This window comes from Pteronotus mesoamericanus, unplaced genomic scaffold (assembly GCF_021234165.1).
Source record: "Pteronotus mesoamericanus isolate MK-2021 breed Mesoamerican mustached bat unplaced genomic scaffold, CSHL_Meso_final scaffold_21, whole genome shotgun sequence".
Lineage (NCBI taxonomy): Eukaryota > Metazoa > Chordata > Mammalia > Chiroptera > Mormoopidae > Pteronotus > Pteronotus mesoamericanus.
The window spans coordinates 2713018-2724841 of NW_026555310.1; the positions used below are offsets into that span (position 1 = coordinate 2713018).

Genomic DNA, 11824 nt, shown 5'->3' on the forward strand with positions numbered 1-11824 from the left:
TTTAATGGCTATTAGCTTGATAATCACACACCAGGAATTGCTTCCAGGCAGACCAAACCCATGCATAAGTGGGCCCACACCCATGCACACAAACATCTGGCTGGAGTATAAAAGGGGACCCTGACAGTCTCCTGATAGCAGAGTTGAGTTTCCAGCCTTAACTCTTCTCAGGAGCCTTCTACTTTCCTTGCTGGTCAAAGGCATCATGAGTTGTCAGATCACGTGCAAACCTCGAAGAGCAGGAGGCGGTGGAGGAGGATTCCGGAGCTTCAGCAGTGGCTCCGCTGTGGTCTCTGGTGGAAGCCGGAGATCAGGCACCAGCTTCTCCTGCTTGAGCCGCCATGGCGGCGGCGGAGGTGGTGGAAGCGGCTTTGGCAGTCGGAGTCTTGTTGGCCTTGGAGGGACCAAGAGCATCTCCATTAGTGTGGCCGGAGGAGGAGGAGGTGGAAGCTTTGGCTCCGGTGGTGGATTTGGTGGCAGAGGAGGTGGCTTTGGAGGTGGCTTCGGAGGTGGCAGTGGCTTCGGAGGTGGCGGCGGCTTCGGAGGTGGCGGTGGCTTCGGAGGTGGCAGTGGCTTCGGAGGCGGCGGTTTTGGAGGCGGCGGCTTTGGTGGAGGCCGCGGTGGCTTTGGAGGTTTGGGGGGTCCTGGTGGTTTTGGGCCTGGAGGACTCCCTGGTGGAGGCATCCATGAAGTCTCCATCAACCAGAGCCTCCTGCAGCCTCTCAATGTGAAAGTCGACCCGGAGATCCAGAATGTGAAGGCTCAGGAGCGGGAGCAGATCAAAACTCTCAACAATAAATTTGCTTCCTTCATCGACAAGGTGAGTCATGAGAAGCTGGCTCCATCTGATGCTTAGGATGCCCTACTTCTAGTGTTAATTGAAAAGCCAATCATGGAGATTTGTTTATTTTAGGAGCCATCCGTGTAGTCACATAAGCCTGGATTAGTAGCAATATCCAAATGGGAAGGCTGTCTGCTTCGTGGGCTGCATCTTCTACAACAGTCTGCAGTTAGGAGTTATTTGTGCCCTTGGCTTTATTGCTTTTACCTAAATAAATAGTATTTATGGAAAATTCTGAAAATCATAGGAAAGGTGATATAGATAAATAATAGACTGACTGGGTCAGGCCATGTGACAGCAGGTTTTGGAAGGACTTGGTGAGACAATTTCTTCTCAGATCTTCTTTCTTTCCCTAGAAGTTTTTACTCTGTTAAATTCTGGGAAGCTGAATCTGAAATATCTGCTTGGGGATGAATGAAATTCCTGCTTCGAACAGAAACACTCTCAGTTTAGTGACCCGTAGAGTCTTTATCGGTGTCACTGTGGTTTGTTATAGATGTTTTTGTTTTTGTTTTCCTATTTCAAGGCTGTTGAACCTGTCTAAGGAAGTTACAAAGCTCCTAAAAACCAGACCAAGGAGCCCTGCCTTCCAGGGCTCTCACATTCATCACCCTTAGGAGCAGTGCCAGTGGAGGCCTGCTTTTGGTTTTCCCCGGAATTTATGGGACCTTTGCCTAGAATTCACCTGGGACAGGGAAGGAAATGGCCTGGAGTCTTGGAAGTAGCCGCAAACAAACTAGTGGATGATGAAGTAGGAAAAAGAGTTCTGAGCATAGAGAATGCTGGATGTAATATTAGGAGTCTGTAGAACTTTCCCAGTGTGGAGGCAGGGAGCTCATAAGCTCTGATTGGCATGATCTGGCATGACGTGTCATCCAGCTCAGGAAGATGAAGCCATGTAGACTTCTCTAGGTCCCGAAGCAGGGCAATCCAGAACTCACATCCCATTTTTCTGGTCATGGCAGGTGCGGTTCCTGGAGCAGCAGAACCAGGTGTTGCAGACCAAATGGGAGCTGCTGCAGCAAATCAACGTCAACACCCGTTCCGCCAGCCTGGACCCCATCTTTCAAGCGTACATTGGCCAACTGAAGAAATATGTGGATTCGCTCTCTGCGGAAAGGACAGCACAAGATTCAGAGCTGAACAACATGCAGGATCTCGTTGAGGAATATAAGAAGAAGTAGGTGGCAGAGAAAACATTGAGTGGAGATACCGATCTGAGCCACATGATTATTCCCCCAGCAAGTCACTCATCTGTCAATTGCATTTATGGTGATAAAGGGGAGAGGCATTGGGATCTTTGTTGGTTATTTGTGAGGAAGACATTCAGTGCTTTAGAAATCATGTTTTTTACATGTTTGAGAGTTTATTGGAAATCATCTTCATTTAGGATATCATAGTTTCAACTTAGACCATTTAAGAGTGCTTAATATTCCAAGAGAAGAAGGTAATTTTGGTGAATCTACTAGGAAATGGAAAAGAAAAAAGTAAATAAAGTAAAACTAATCTAACACTATGACTTTTGTGTCCCGACAGGTATGAGGATGAAATCAACAAGCGCACAGCTGCTGAGAACGATTTTGTGACACTTAAAAAGGTGAGCAAGAGAATGTCATGACTGGGGTGGTGATGAGGGTGCTTCAGAAGCCTGTGGTATCCAAACAGACAGGCTGGAGAACAATTCTGAGTGAAACGACCAGTGGCCAGGGAAAGGGGTGAGGCATGTCTATCACTGATCCCCTTGGAAACAAAAGTGTTTCTGTAGTTCAAGCTTCTGGAGACAATTTTCAAAGATGTGGTGCTATTTTTCTGGAGCCTTTCTTACTAATAACTTATTAAAACCTATATTGGATTATGAAAGATAAAAATGATGAGAGCACTTAATTCTTCTAAAGAGTTGAGAAAGGAATGGGACTTAGAGTGTCTGCTGAAAGACGCTGTCAGTTGTGCTGATGAAGGTTTGAGCTAGAAGACAAAAGGGCTCTACAAGGCTAGAAGGGTTCTCAGATGATTACTAAAGAAACTTTGATATAAAATCCAAAGAAATTCAGGAGAGGTTGAGATGGACAGACAGGATGGGAGAGCTGAGGACTGTTAAAAACCACAGAGGCCACTATGTCCCATAATGTATCAAACAAGAGGGAGAGACTGGTGGACAGAGCTTGGTCCCATCAGAAATCTGATGGTGTCTAGGAACATGAGCAGTGAACATGGGCGTGGAGCCCCCAGGAGAGGCACAGAGTAGACTCCATGCCCAATGAGGTCCCATGGGGACATGGCTCATCTGGAGGTGCCTGGGATATTGGAGACCAGCTAACAGGGACTGGGTGGAATGGAGTGTAGAGAGAGGATGGGACCCATGCCCAGATTAGAGGGTGAGTCAGTGGGGGTCATGATTCTCACCAGAGGCCCCTTACCTTTCTTACAGGATGTGGACAATACCTACATGGCCAAGGTGGAGCTGCAATCCAAGGTAGAAGTGCTGAACCAGGAGCTTGAGTTCATGAAAGCCCTCTTCGATGCGGTAAGGAGGCTGCTCCTTGACAGAACTCTTCTTCCCACCCTTCCCACCAAAGGAAAGTCCTTCTCAATTGGTGGAAAAGTGGTATAGGTGAGGTGTATGGACTGGCTGACCTCAACCTGCCATCATTCCAGGCCACTAGGGGCCTTTTATGGTGTAGGCCTTGGAGGAGAGAAATTTTCTCCTCTGATGTCACATGGAGTAAGGCTCAGGAAACACTAGGACAACTTACCCTTACTCTAGTCCCCAAATGTCCCACTTCTTTTAAGAAGAGATCTGTTCTCATCCCTATGTCCCATATACTTTGGGGGTCAAACGTAGCATACATCTCTGTCCAAATGTACATACATGACTTTTGTAACAGGAAGTAAATTGTAAGGCATTTACTATCAACTAGCTGCTTTCTGGAGGCACTAATCAAAACTGCATAAATGACGAAGGCTGTTAACTAGGAAGCTGAGAAATATAGATCCTTAGTATTTCTCACAATTCTCCCTCAATTCTCAGGACAAACTTGGCAGGGGCTTCAGAATTATAGAACTTTAAATTCAATGCAGTGCATGCTGAGCCTGAGAATTTGTGTGTTTCCCGAACACTGGGGAGGGAGTTCTTTCTCACTGGACAGGGAAACCATGGCTGGAAATCCCTTGTGTTGCAGGAGCTCTCCCAGACGCACCAGACTATCACTGATACCAACGTCATCCTGTCCATGGACAATAACCGAAACCTGGACCTGGACAGCATCATTGCCGAGGTCCAGTCCCAGTATGAGGAGATCGCCTATAGGAGCAAGACTGAGGCCGAGGCCCTGTATCAGAGCAAGGCAAGTACTAGGAGCTCAGGGAGAGCCATAGCTTCTAACCAACCAGAAACTGTACAATAAGATTGTTGGTTTTTTATCTAATGGAAATTTGACATCATTCCCCAGAAAGAGTGTCCATAGTACCCTAAATGCCCTCCATCAAGATTGGCACTGTCTTTCTGGGGGTGTGAGATGGTTCCCGCCTCCCGTGAATGCACCATGATATCCAGCTTGGCTGACTCTCCCCGGACCAGTACCAGACTTTCCCTGCTGCAAGCCAAGCTTCTTCCCAGCTGCAACTGTCTTCCTCTTCCTGTACAGTATGAGGAGCTCCAGATCACTGCTGGGAAACATGGAGACAGCATGAAAGAGATCAAGATGGAGATCAATGAGCTGAACCGCATGATCCAGAGACTGAAAGGGGAGATAGACCACGTGAAGAAGCAGGTGGGGCATGGCCCTGAGGACCGGTGCAGCTCCACTGGTGGAGCGGGGCTTAGGGTGGGGTGCTAGGCTCTGAATGGGTGTGTGCAAATGTGTGTGTATGCGTGTGTATGTGATAGAGAGGGAAACGGAGATGTTCTAATCTAGGCATATATTAATCTCAAATACCTTGATCTTAACTTAATTGAAGGCTTATAACTGTTTTTAGAGTGGCCTAAGAGACATTCTAAAGCAAGGAATAATACAATGAAAGCATTGTCTCCACTTTTTGATTGCTTACACCAGTGAAAGGGAATGATAACAAATAGAGCAGGGAGTCATAGGACTTGTCATGGATTGCAGCCCTAGTGTCCCACTGTGGCACAGCTCTGAGCATAGCTGGTTGCACAGCCGGCTGCATGATGGAGAGGCAGTGAGTGTGGCAGGGAGTTGGCATAGGGCCAGACATTAGCTTTGAAAGAGATGATGTGGGACATGGAATCTACTCCATATGCAACAGAATTTGTGAGGCAGTCCACATCAGATGTTTCCATTTACAACTATAAAATGGGATAATGATTCTGGCCCTCTGTTGTGAGGATCAAAGATCTTTAAGGGGAAATCAGAACAGTCCAGTCAAAGGTGACTTGGGAAGACGATGCTCCGGAGACAGCAACAAGTCTTAGCACAGTTGTTTGGGGCTTGTGTTAACTCTGGCAGAACGCAACATTTCCAGGGCCAGTGATTCTGGCTTCCCACACCCTAAACACCTCTATTGCCTCTCTGTGGGGCAGATTCCAGTCTCTGTATAAACAGAAAGCTTTTTCTCCTTCCCTCCTAGTGTAAGAATGTGCAAGACTCCATTGCAGATGCTGAGCAGAGGGGAGAGCACGCCATCAAAGATGCCAAGGACAAACTCACTGAGCTGGAGGAGGCCCTGCAGCAGGCCCGGGAGGACCTGGCCCGGCTCCTGAAGGACTACCAGGACCTCATGAACACCAAGCTGGCCCTGGATGTGGAGATTGCCACTTACAGGAAGCTGCTGGAAGGCGAGGAGTACAGGTGAGGAGCACTGGGAGGGCGGAAGGGAACCGGGTTCACCCTCCCTTCTCCCTTAGAATCAAGGCTGGAGGCAAAGGCAGGGAAGGCAGTGGTGGAGCTGGGCCTTCTGAGGGCTGAGAGCTGATGTTACTATGTACCCCAAACAGAGGGTCAAGACATAAAACATTATTGTATAATGGTAGATTATTGATATAGAATGACTAACAAGGCAGAGTAAGTTAAATTGAGCTAAGCAATAAGTTAATTGTGCTATTTTCTGAAAAAGAACACAAACTGCTGTTAGTCCTAGACAGTTTGAAACCTTGCTTTCTGGGTCTGTGGGGCACGCAGTCTCTTCTCCCTCCACGCTGTGACCTGGAATGGGGAGGTGGTGGGTTGGAACGTCCTGACTGGCTGGGGCATGCTCACCCAGAGCAGGCGCCAGACCTAATTCTTTGCAAGTTTCTGGAGGCATGAACAGAACCATTTGCTAACTCCCCCAATGGCAACCTTTCTCTTCAAGGTGGCGGGAAAACTCTGTCAGTGTTATTAACATCCCCAGTGATTTACTCTGGCTATAAGCAGCTGGAGGGGGAAAGCAGCCCGGGGCCACCAGCAAGCCAGTAATGACAGAGAGGGAGCTGCTTGGCTCAGGCTGTTGCTCTGTGCCTGCCTGCAAGGCCAGGCTTCATATCCCCCAGCTTGCAAGAGGCAGCGGGAAAGAGTTCAGATGAGGCAGAGGAGGGTGGGGCAGGAGGGTGGGACAGGGAGGCTGTACAGAGTTGCAGTTCTTGGTGTACTAAGTATTCACGCAGTGCAGCCTCATTTCAAAATTTTTGGTGTGGCTTGGGTTCTAAATATCAGATTGCCTAAGATGGATTTAAGTACAAAAACAGGATGCCAAGTCAAAAGTGACTTTGCCTTCTGATTATTTTTATCAGAGCAAAAAACGGGGATGGATTGGGATACTAGGCAGTGTGGAAACGCGGGGCTGGTTCCAGCTCTGTGATCTGGCAGCACAGAAGAGAGTGGGCTCTCTAGGGCTCTGGTGACTGATGTTAGAGGCTACCCTGTACACTTGTAGGTGGCACTTGTAAAACAATATGCAGGTAGAACTGAAGTGCTTAGCCTTTAGTTCTTTTCTCTCTCTCCCCTTACAGGATGTCTGGAGACCTCAGCAGCAACGTGACTGTGTGTAAGTAGGGGGTATGGTCTTGCCCTCTGGATGGTGTGTTGGGTGGAGGTAGGCGGAAGCAGTCAAAACTTTCAATGGTATCACCATCTTTCTCTCTGCAGCTGTGACAAGCAGCACTATTTCTTCAAATGTGGCATCCAAGATCAGCTCTGGAGGCCATGGTTCTGGAGGTAGAGGATCTGGTTCTGGAGGTGGCGGCGGCGGAGGAGGAGGATACAGCTCTGGAAGCGGCAGTTATGGCTCTGGAGGCAAAGGGTCGAGCTCCAGAGGTGGCAGTGGAGGGGGCTATGGTTCTGGCGGCGGTTCCAGAGGAGGCTCTGGCTCTGGAGGAGGATATGGTTCTGGTGGAGGATATGGCTCTGGAGGGGGCTCTAGAGGAGGCTCTAGAGGAAGCTCTAAAGGAGGCTCTGGAGGTGGATATGGCTCTGGAGGTGGCAGTAGATCAGGAGGGGGAGGTTTTAGCTCTGAGAAGGGTGGCTCCAGTGAAAGTTATGCTTCCAACGTAAGCTTCTCTTTTAGATAAAGATAGAGTTCTGCTCCTGATTCTCCCACTCCAAAATGTAGAAGCCTGTCTTTGAACATCTAACTGGCAGCAAATCAAACCTTGTCATTCACCTCTGATAGCATTTTGGAGGAAAGGGATGCCCACATAGAGTTTTTGAAATATCTCCTCTCCAAAAAAATTAGTTGAAGCCACTGACCCTCTGTCCCCTGGGGGAGAATCTGCATTGCCTAGGTTTGTGCTTCCAGCCATGCCCCGCCCCCACCAGGTTCCTGGCCACTCCTTGCATTGCCCCATGTGGTGGTCCTCCCCCACCACAAGCATTCTGTTGAGGATCCCATTCCAAAGCCTGTGCCTTTCCCCTGGCAGTGCCCCCAGGAAAACAAGTTTCTGTGTACATAGCCTGTTCTGCTGGCTCTGCATCTCAAGTGCTGTGGTCTTGGTGTCTGCACAATAAACTTCATTTGCAATTCATAGTATGTGATGTGTGTTTCATGTCAAGCCTTGGCAGAAGTGGGTAGCCAGGGGTTCTTACTCACTGCTGTCTAACTGAACACACCAGAAAATGAAGAGATTTGGAAGGGTAAGAGAAGAGTCCTGAAGGAGAATCATGTTGCCCTGCGGCAGTGCCACTGGGAGGAGCCAAGGTTGTTTTTTCCCCTCTGTAATTCTTTAAGAACAGTGATGAAGAGGGGCTAGCCCTGAGTCAGGGGTTGAATGTGTGTCATGGGCATATGTTCAAAATATAGTCTTTCCTATAAGCCAGCCTTCAGTCCCTGCTCGGATGGTCTGATCTGGGCCTGAAGAACCAAAAGCGCTTGGTAGCCTGTATGACCACCAGTTCTACAGGTGACACTGGCACCTAGAAATAACAGGGAGCCAACACAGGTGGCTATGTTATTCACTCAGATCTTATTAATTCAGGTTTACTTAACCTGTATTAATGCATATTTAATTCAAATTTATACTAACCTAATAACAATAGTCAGAAACAATTAGTAATAACATTATACAAGAGAATTGGGGGATTACGAACCTGAGTCCCAGAGTTTTAGTCTGCGGGTCTGGAAGAGAGCACAGTGGGCAAGGGAGCCATCAGCATCTTGCAGGGAAGAATTTCCAGAACCAGGTGGGCAGCAGGGCAGACGAAATCCTCAGTCCGGCAGGGCAGAGCCTCTAGCGGCCAGTGCCAAGGGAAGTCAGCCTGGTGTAGAGCAGCCCTCTGGTGTGTGGGGCTCAGCTGTCTCAGCAGTGGCCTGGAGCCTGCCTCAGTTGTACCATTGAAAGTGGTTTACTCTCCCCCTCTGGGTCTCTTGATAGGTGTCCTGGCACCCCTGATGGCAAGTGGGGAATTTCCCCAGGAGCCTATTTATTGGTGGTCCTGCTTTGCAGACATGGCTGTTCCGGTCATGTATACAGATATCTTAGGTATGTCTCCTTGCCAGATGTGTCTAAGATGACTTAGGTAGTTTGAACCAAACTACCTCTTGAACCAAAGTGTCATGGCCACTGGCAGACATCATGGTTGATGTGAGTAACTCCATTTTGTTTTATATACTTTATGTTATCCTGACTGGACCAATGCCATTTTAATGGTGCTGCACTCCACAGTGTGATGTTCTCAAAAAGTATTTGCCAGATATGGGGACTGTAATATTGCCAGGAAGCTGACAGCGGGATTTGTGGAAAATTCTCTTTTCCAGAAAAACCCACTCGTCTTAACAAGCATTTCCCAAAGATGGCACCCTACTCCTGCCCTTTCTGAGAAAAGCTCTGATCTGAGGCCATTTCTCCTCAGGGCAAACCAGCTGAGCCCCCTGAGCTCCCATGTAGGCTGCCTGCAGCTCTGAGCTTTCAGGGCAGACCCTCAGTCTGACCTAGGTCATGGGCTCTCTATGTCTCTGCAGTCCTATGTCCACTTGAGGCGCTCTCAACAAGGACAAAGGAGAATATCTGGGGAAGTCTCTGGGACTATAAAGTGACCTCCAAAATAAGAGAATGTTATTTTCACAGAACATTCCCCCTCCCATCAGAGAAGTCTCCCAACACATTCAGCAGATACCAGACCACTCTTTTCTCCTCTGTAACCCTCTGTAAGCCTCCACCCCTGAACGTCCCAAGCAAAGCAGCTTTTTCCTGTAAGTATGAAGATGATGTCAGTCCCTTTCCCCCAAAACGCCTTATCACCTGACTGGGACCTCCAGGAGCTCAGGAGTGGCTGGGCAGGCAGGATGGGCTCTTGGAGTTGGTATCAGACTGGCTAGAATTGCATAAATGGCAGTTGGTTGCTTAGGTTTGGTCAGGTGAAGCGTCATGTATGTGGTGTTCAGATACAGCAGATGTGGTCTGAAACCACTCAGAAAAAAAGATACCGAGCCGTTCTTCTCTCTTTTGTTCTACTTTAGTGTCAAAACCTTGGTGAGACCTCTGCTGAGTCTAAGAGACTCTTTCTGTTCCTAGAGGTTGTAGAGATGGTTTTGAGAAACGCAGGGGGAGGCATTAATAGACAACAGGTGATTTCACCTGTCCCTAGACCAGCCAGCCCCAGGTTTGAGAGCGACGGGCAGGAAGTGCTCTGAAGGCTGCAGGCGGCAAGGTGGCAATACGTGAAATTGACTATTCTGGGGTGACCTGGTGCTCAGAGAAGGGCCCTTGGTCAGGTGGGAGAGGCCTGGGGAAGTGAGGGTGTAGACTGGGAAGGAGAAGTGCAAGGGTCCTGGCCGTTTTAGGGTGCATATACCATGCAGACATGAACATGACCTTAAACAGGGACGGATGTCCCAGAAACTTAGGGTTAGAAGGGAGCTTTAACAGTGAATTTGAATTTCTAATTTAGGTCAGAAAACAGGAAAAGCATAGAACCAGGCCTCCATCACTGATTCACACACTGTTTGAAGGCTTCAGGAATGGTGAGCCATTTGGTAACTTTCTGAGGGGAAAGAAGGTGAGGCAGGTAAAGTGGCAGTTTTTATTCCGAACAACCTTAATTCCTGAGACCGTCAGTGTGTGAGTCTTCTATGGCTCATAGCTTCTCACTTCTACCCCACCCGGAACACAGCCCTTCTTTTCAGATCTACTCAGACACCTGTTATTTTCATGTTGGATTCCAAGCAAAATTAATCTTGTAAGTTAATTCAGAAATAAAGGCCTGAGGCCTGAAAGAAATCTGACTGTAAGCAGGTAATGGAGTGAGGGGCCAGCTTGAGGAAGAGATTCCCCTTTCCCTCCTAAGAGCCCCAGGAGACTAGTCCACAGTCTGGGTCACGCCCCTCCCACCAGGGCCTCAGCCCACCTTCCCCGAAATCTGGTTATTCATTTGTAAGGTCCTGGGCTTCAATAAACAAACAAACAAACAAACAAACAAAAATAGATGGACACAAGCACAAGGGTTTTATAAGCTCTATTTCCATAGGAAACTGGGCTAAATATTTATATTTTGATGATGTTGCAGAATATTTGAAACATGCTCTCTTTCATAGTTTCCTCCCTTTCTCTGTCTGGGAGTCCAAGGATGAATTCAAAGGAGTCTCTTTCCTCCCCTTCACCAAAATGTTCCCTGTCAACTTAAATGAGAGTCCCGAGACAGCTCACCTCCTCCAGGAAGCCCAGTTGAATGGAGCACTCATGCTCCCTCTACTTGCTGAGGTGGAGAAGGCCGTGCACTGGGACTTGGAAGACTTAAATGCAGATCTTCGTCTTAGGGGGTAATCATTATATGACATTATACTAGTCATTTCTTATCCCAAGGCTGATTTCTGCATCAGTTAAAAGAGATGGAATGAGATTATCTTTATGTATCTCCCCAGCTCTGATGAGAAAAGCCCTCTGTGCTGCTGGGTGGACTCATTTGTTAAGCCTCCCAGCTGAACGGGGGATTTGGGACACAGATTCAGGAAAGAAGCTTAGAGACACAGTGTGTGGATGAGTGTGAACACCTTAAGGTCTGTGTTGTTTTCATCCTATTTCACTTAATTTCATTTCATTTCATTTCATTTCATTTCATTCCATTTCAATTTTTAAATCTGAAGATCTAACTAGCTTTATTAAGTGATCTGTGAATAGGGCACCGTCCCATCTAGCAAGTAGAGAGGAGCTCCTCATTCCATTTCATTTTAGTTCAGTGATTGTTGGACAATTTTGAGGGTACCAGTACTCACAAGACACTGCATCCCACAGGGAGCTTACGCTCCTGTTAGGGGATGGGTGAGAAATTTACAAGTAACTATTAATATAAGAGCTACTCTGGGAGTAGAAGTGGTGCATTAAAATCACCTGGGGACCTCATTCAAAATTCACATGCTTCTTTGCAACAGCCTTAATGTTTTTCCTTTAAGATTGGAAACAGGCAAGGACAGCTACTGTTACTACCTCTACTTGTTATTGTGCTAGACTTCCTAAACAGTAAAATAATGCAAGAAAAAGAAACAAAAACATACAGATTGGAAGGAGGTAATAAAACTGATTTTATTCATATATAATATGATTGTCTATGTAAAAGA

At 47.5% G+C, this 11824-nt stretch overlaps 1 protein-coding gene across 2 annotated transcripts; it reads left to right on the top strand.

Moving 5' to 3' along the window:
- Positions 1-205: 205 nt before the first annotated feature.
- Positions 206-7346, top strand: KRT2 (keratin 2). Of its 2 annotated transcripts, XM_054590763.1 has the most exons (10): positions 206-497; positions 528-820; positions 1807-2021; positions 2378-2438; positions 3270-3365; positions 4021-4185; positions 4486-4611; positions 5429-5649; positions 6789-6823; positions 6925-7346. In XM_054590763.1, exons 1-10 carry the CDS (start codon positions 206-208, stop codon positions 7344-7346), a joined length of 1926 nt encoding a protein of 641 aa, XP_054446738.1. The 2 variants fall into 2 exon arrangements, with proteins under 2 accessions (XP_054446738.1, XP_054446737.1); XM_054590762.1 differs by having other exon boundaries at positions 206-820.
- The last annotated feature ends 4478 nt before the right edge of the window (positions 7347-11824 follow it).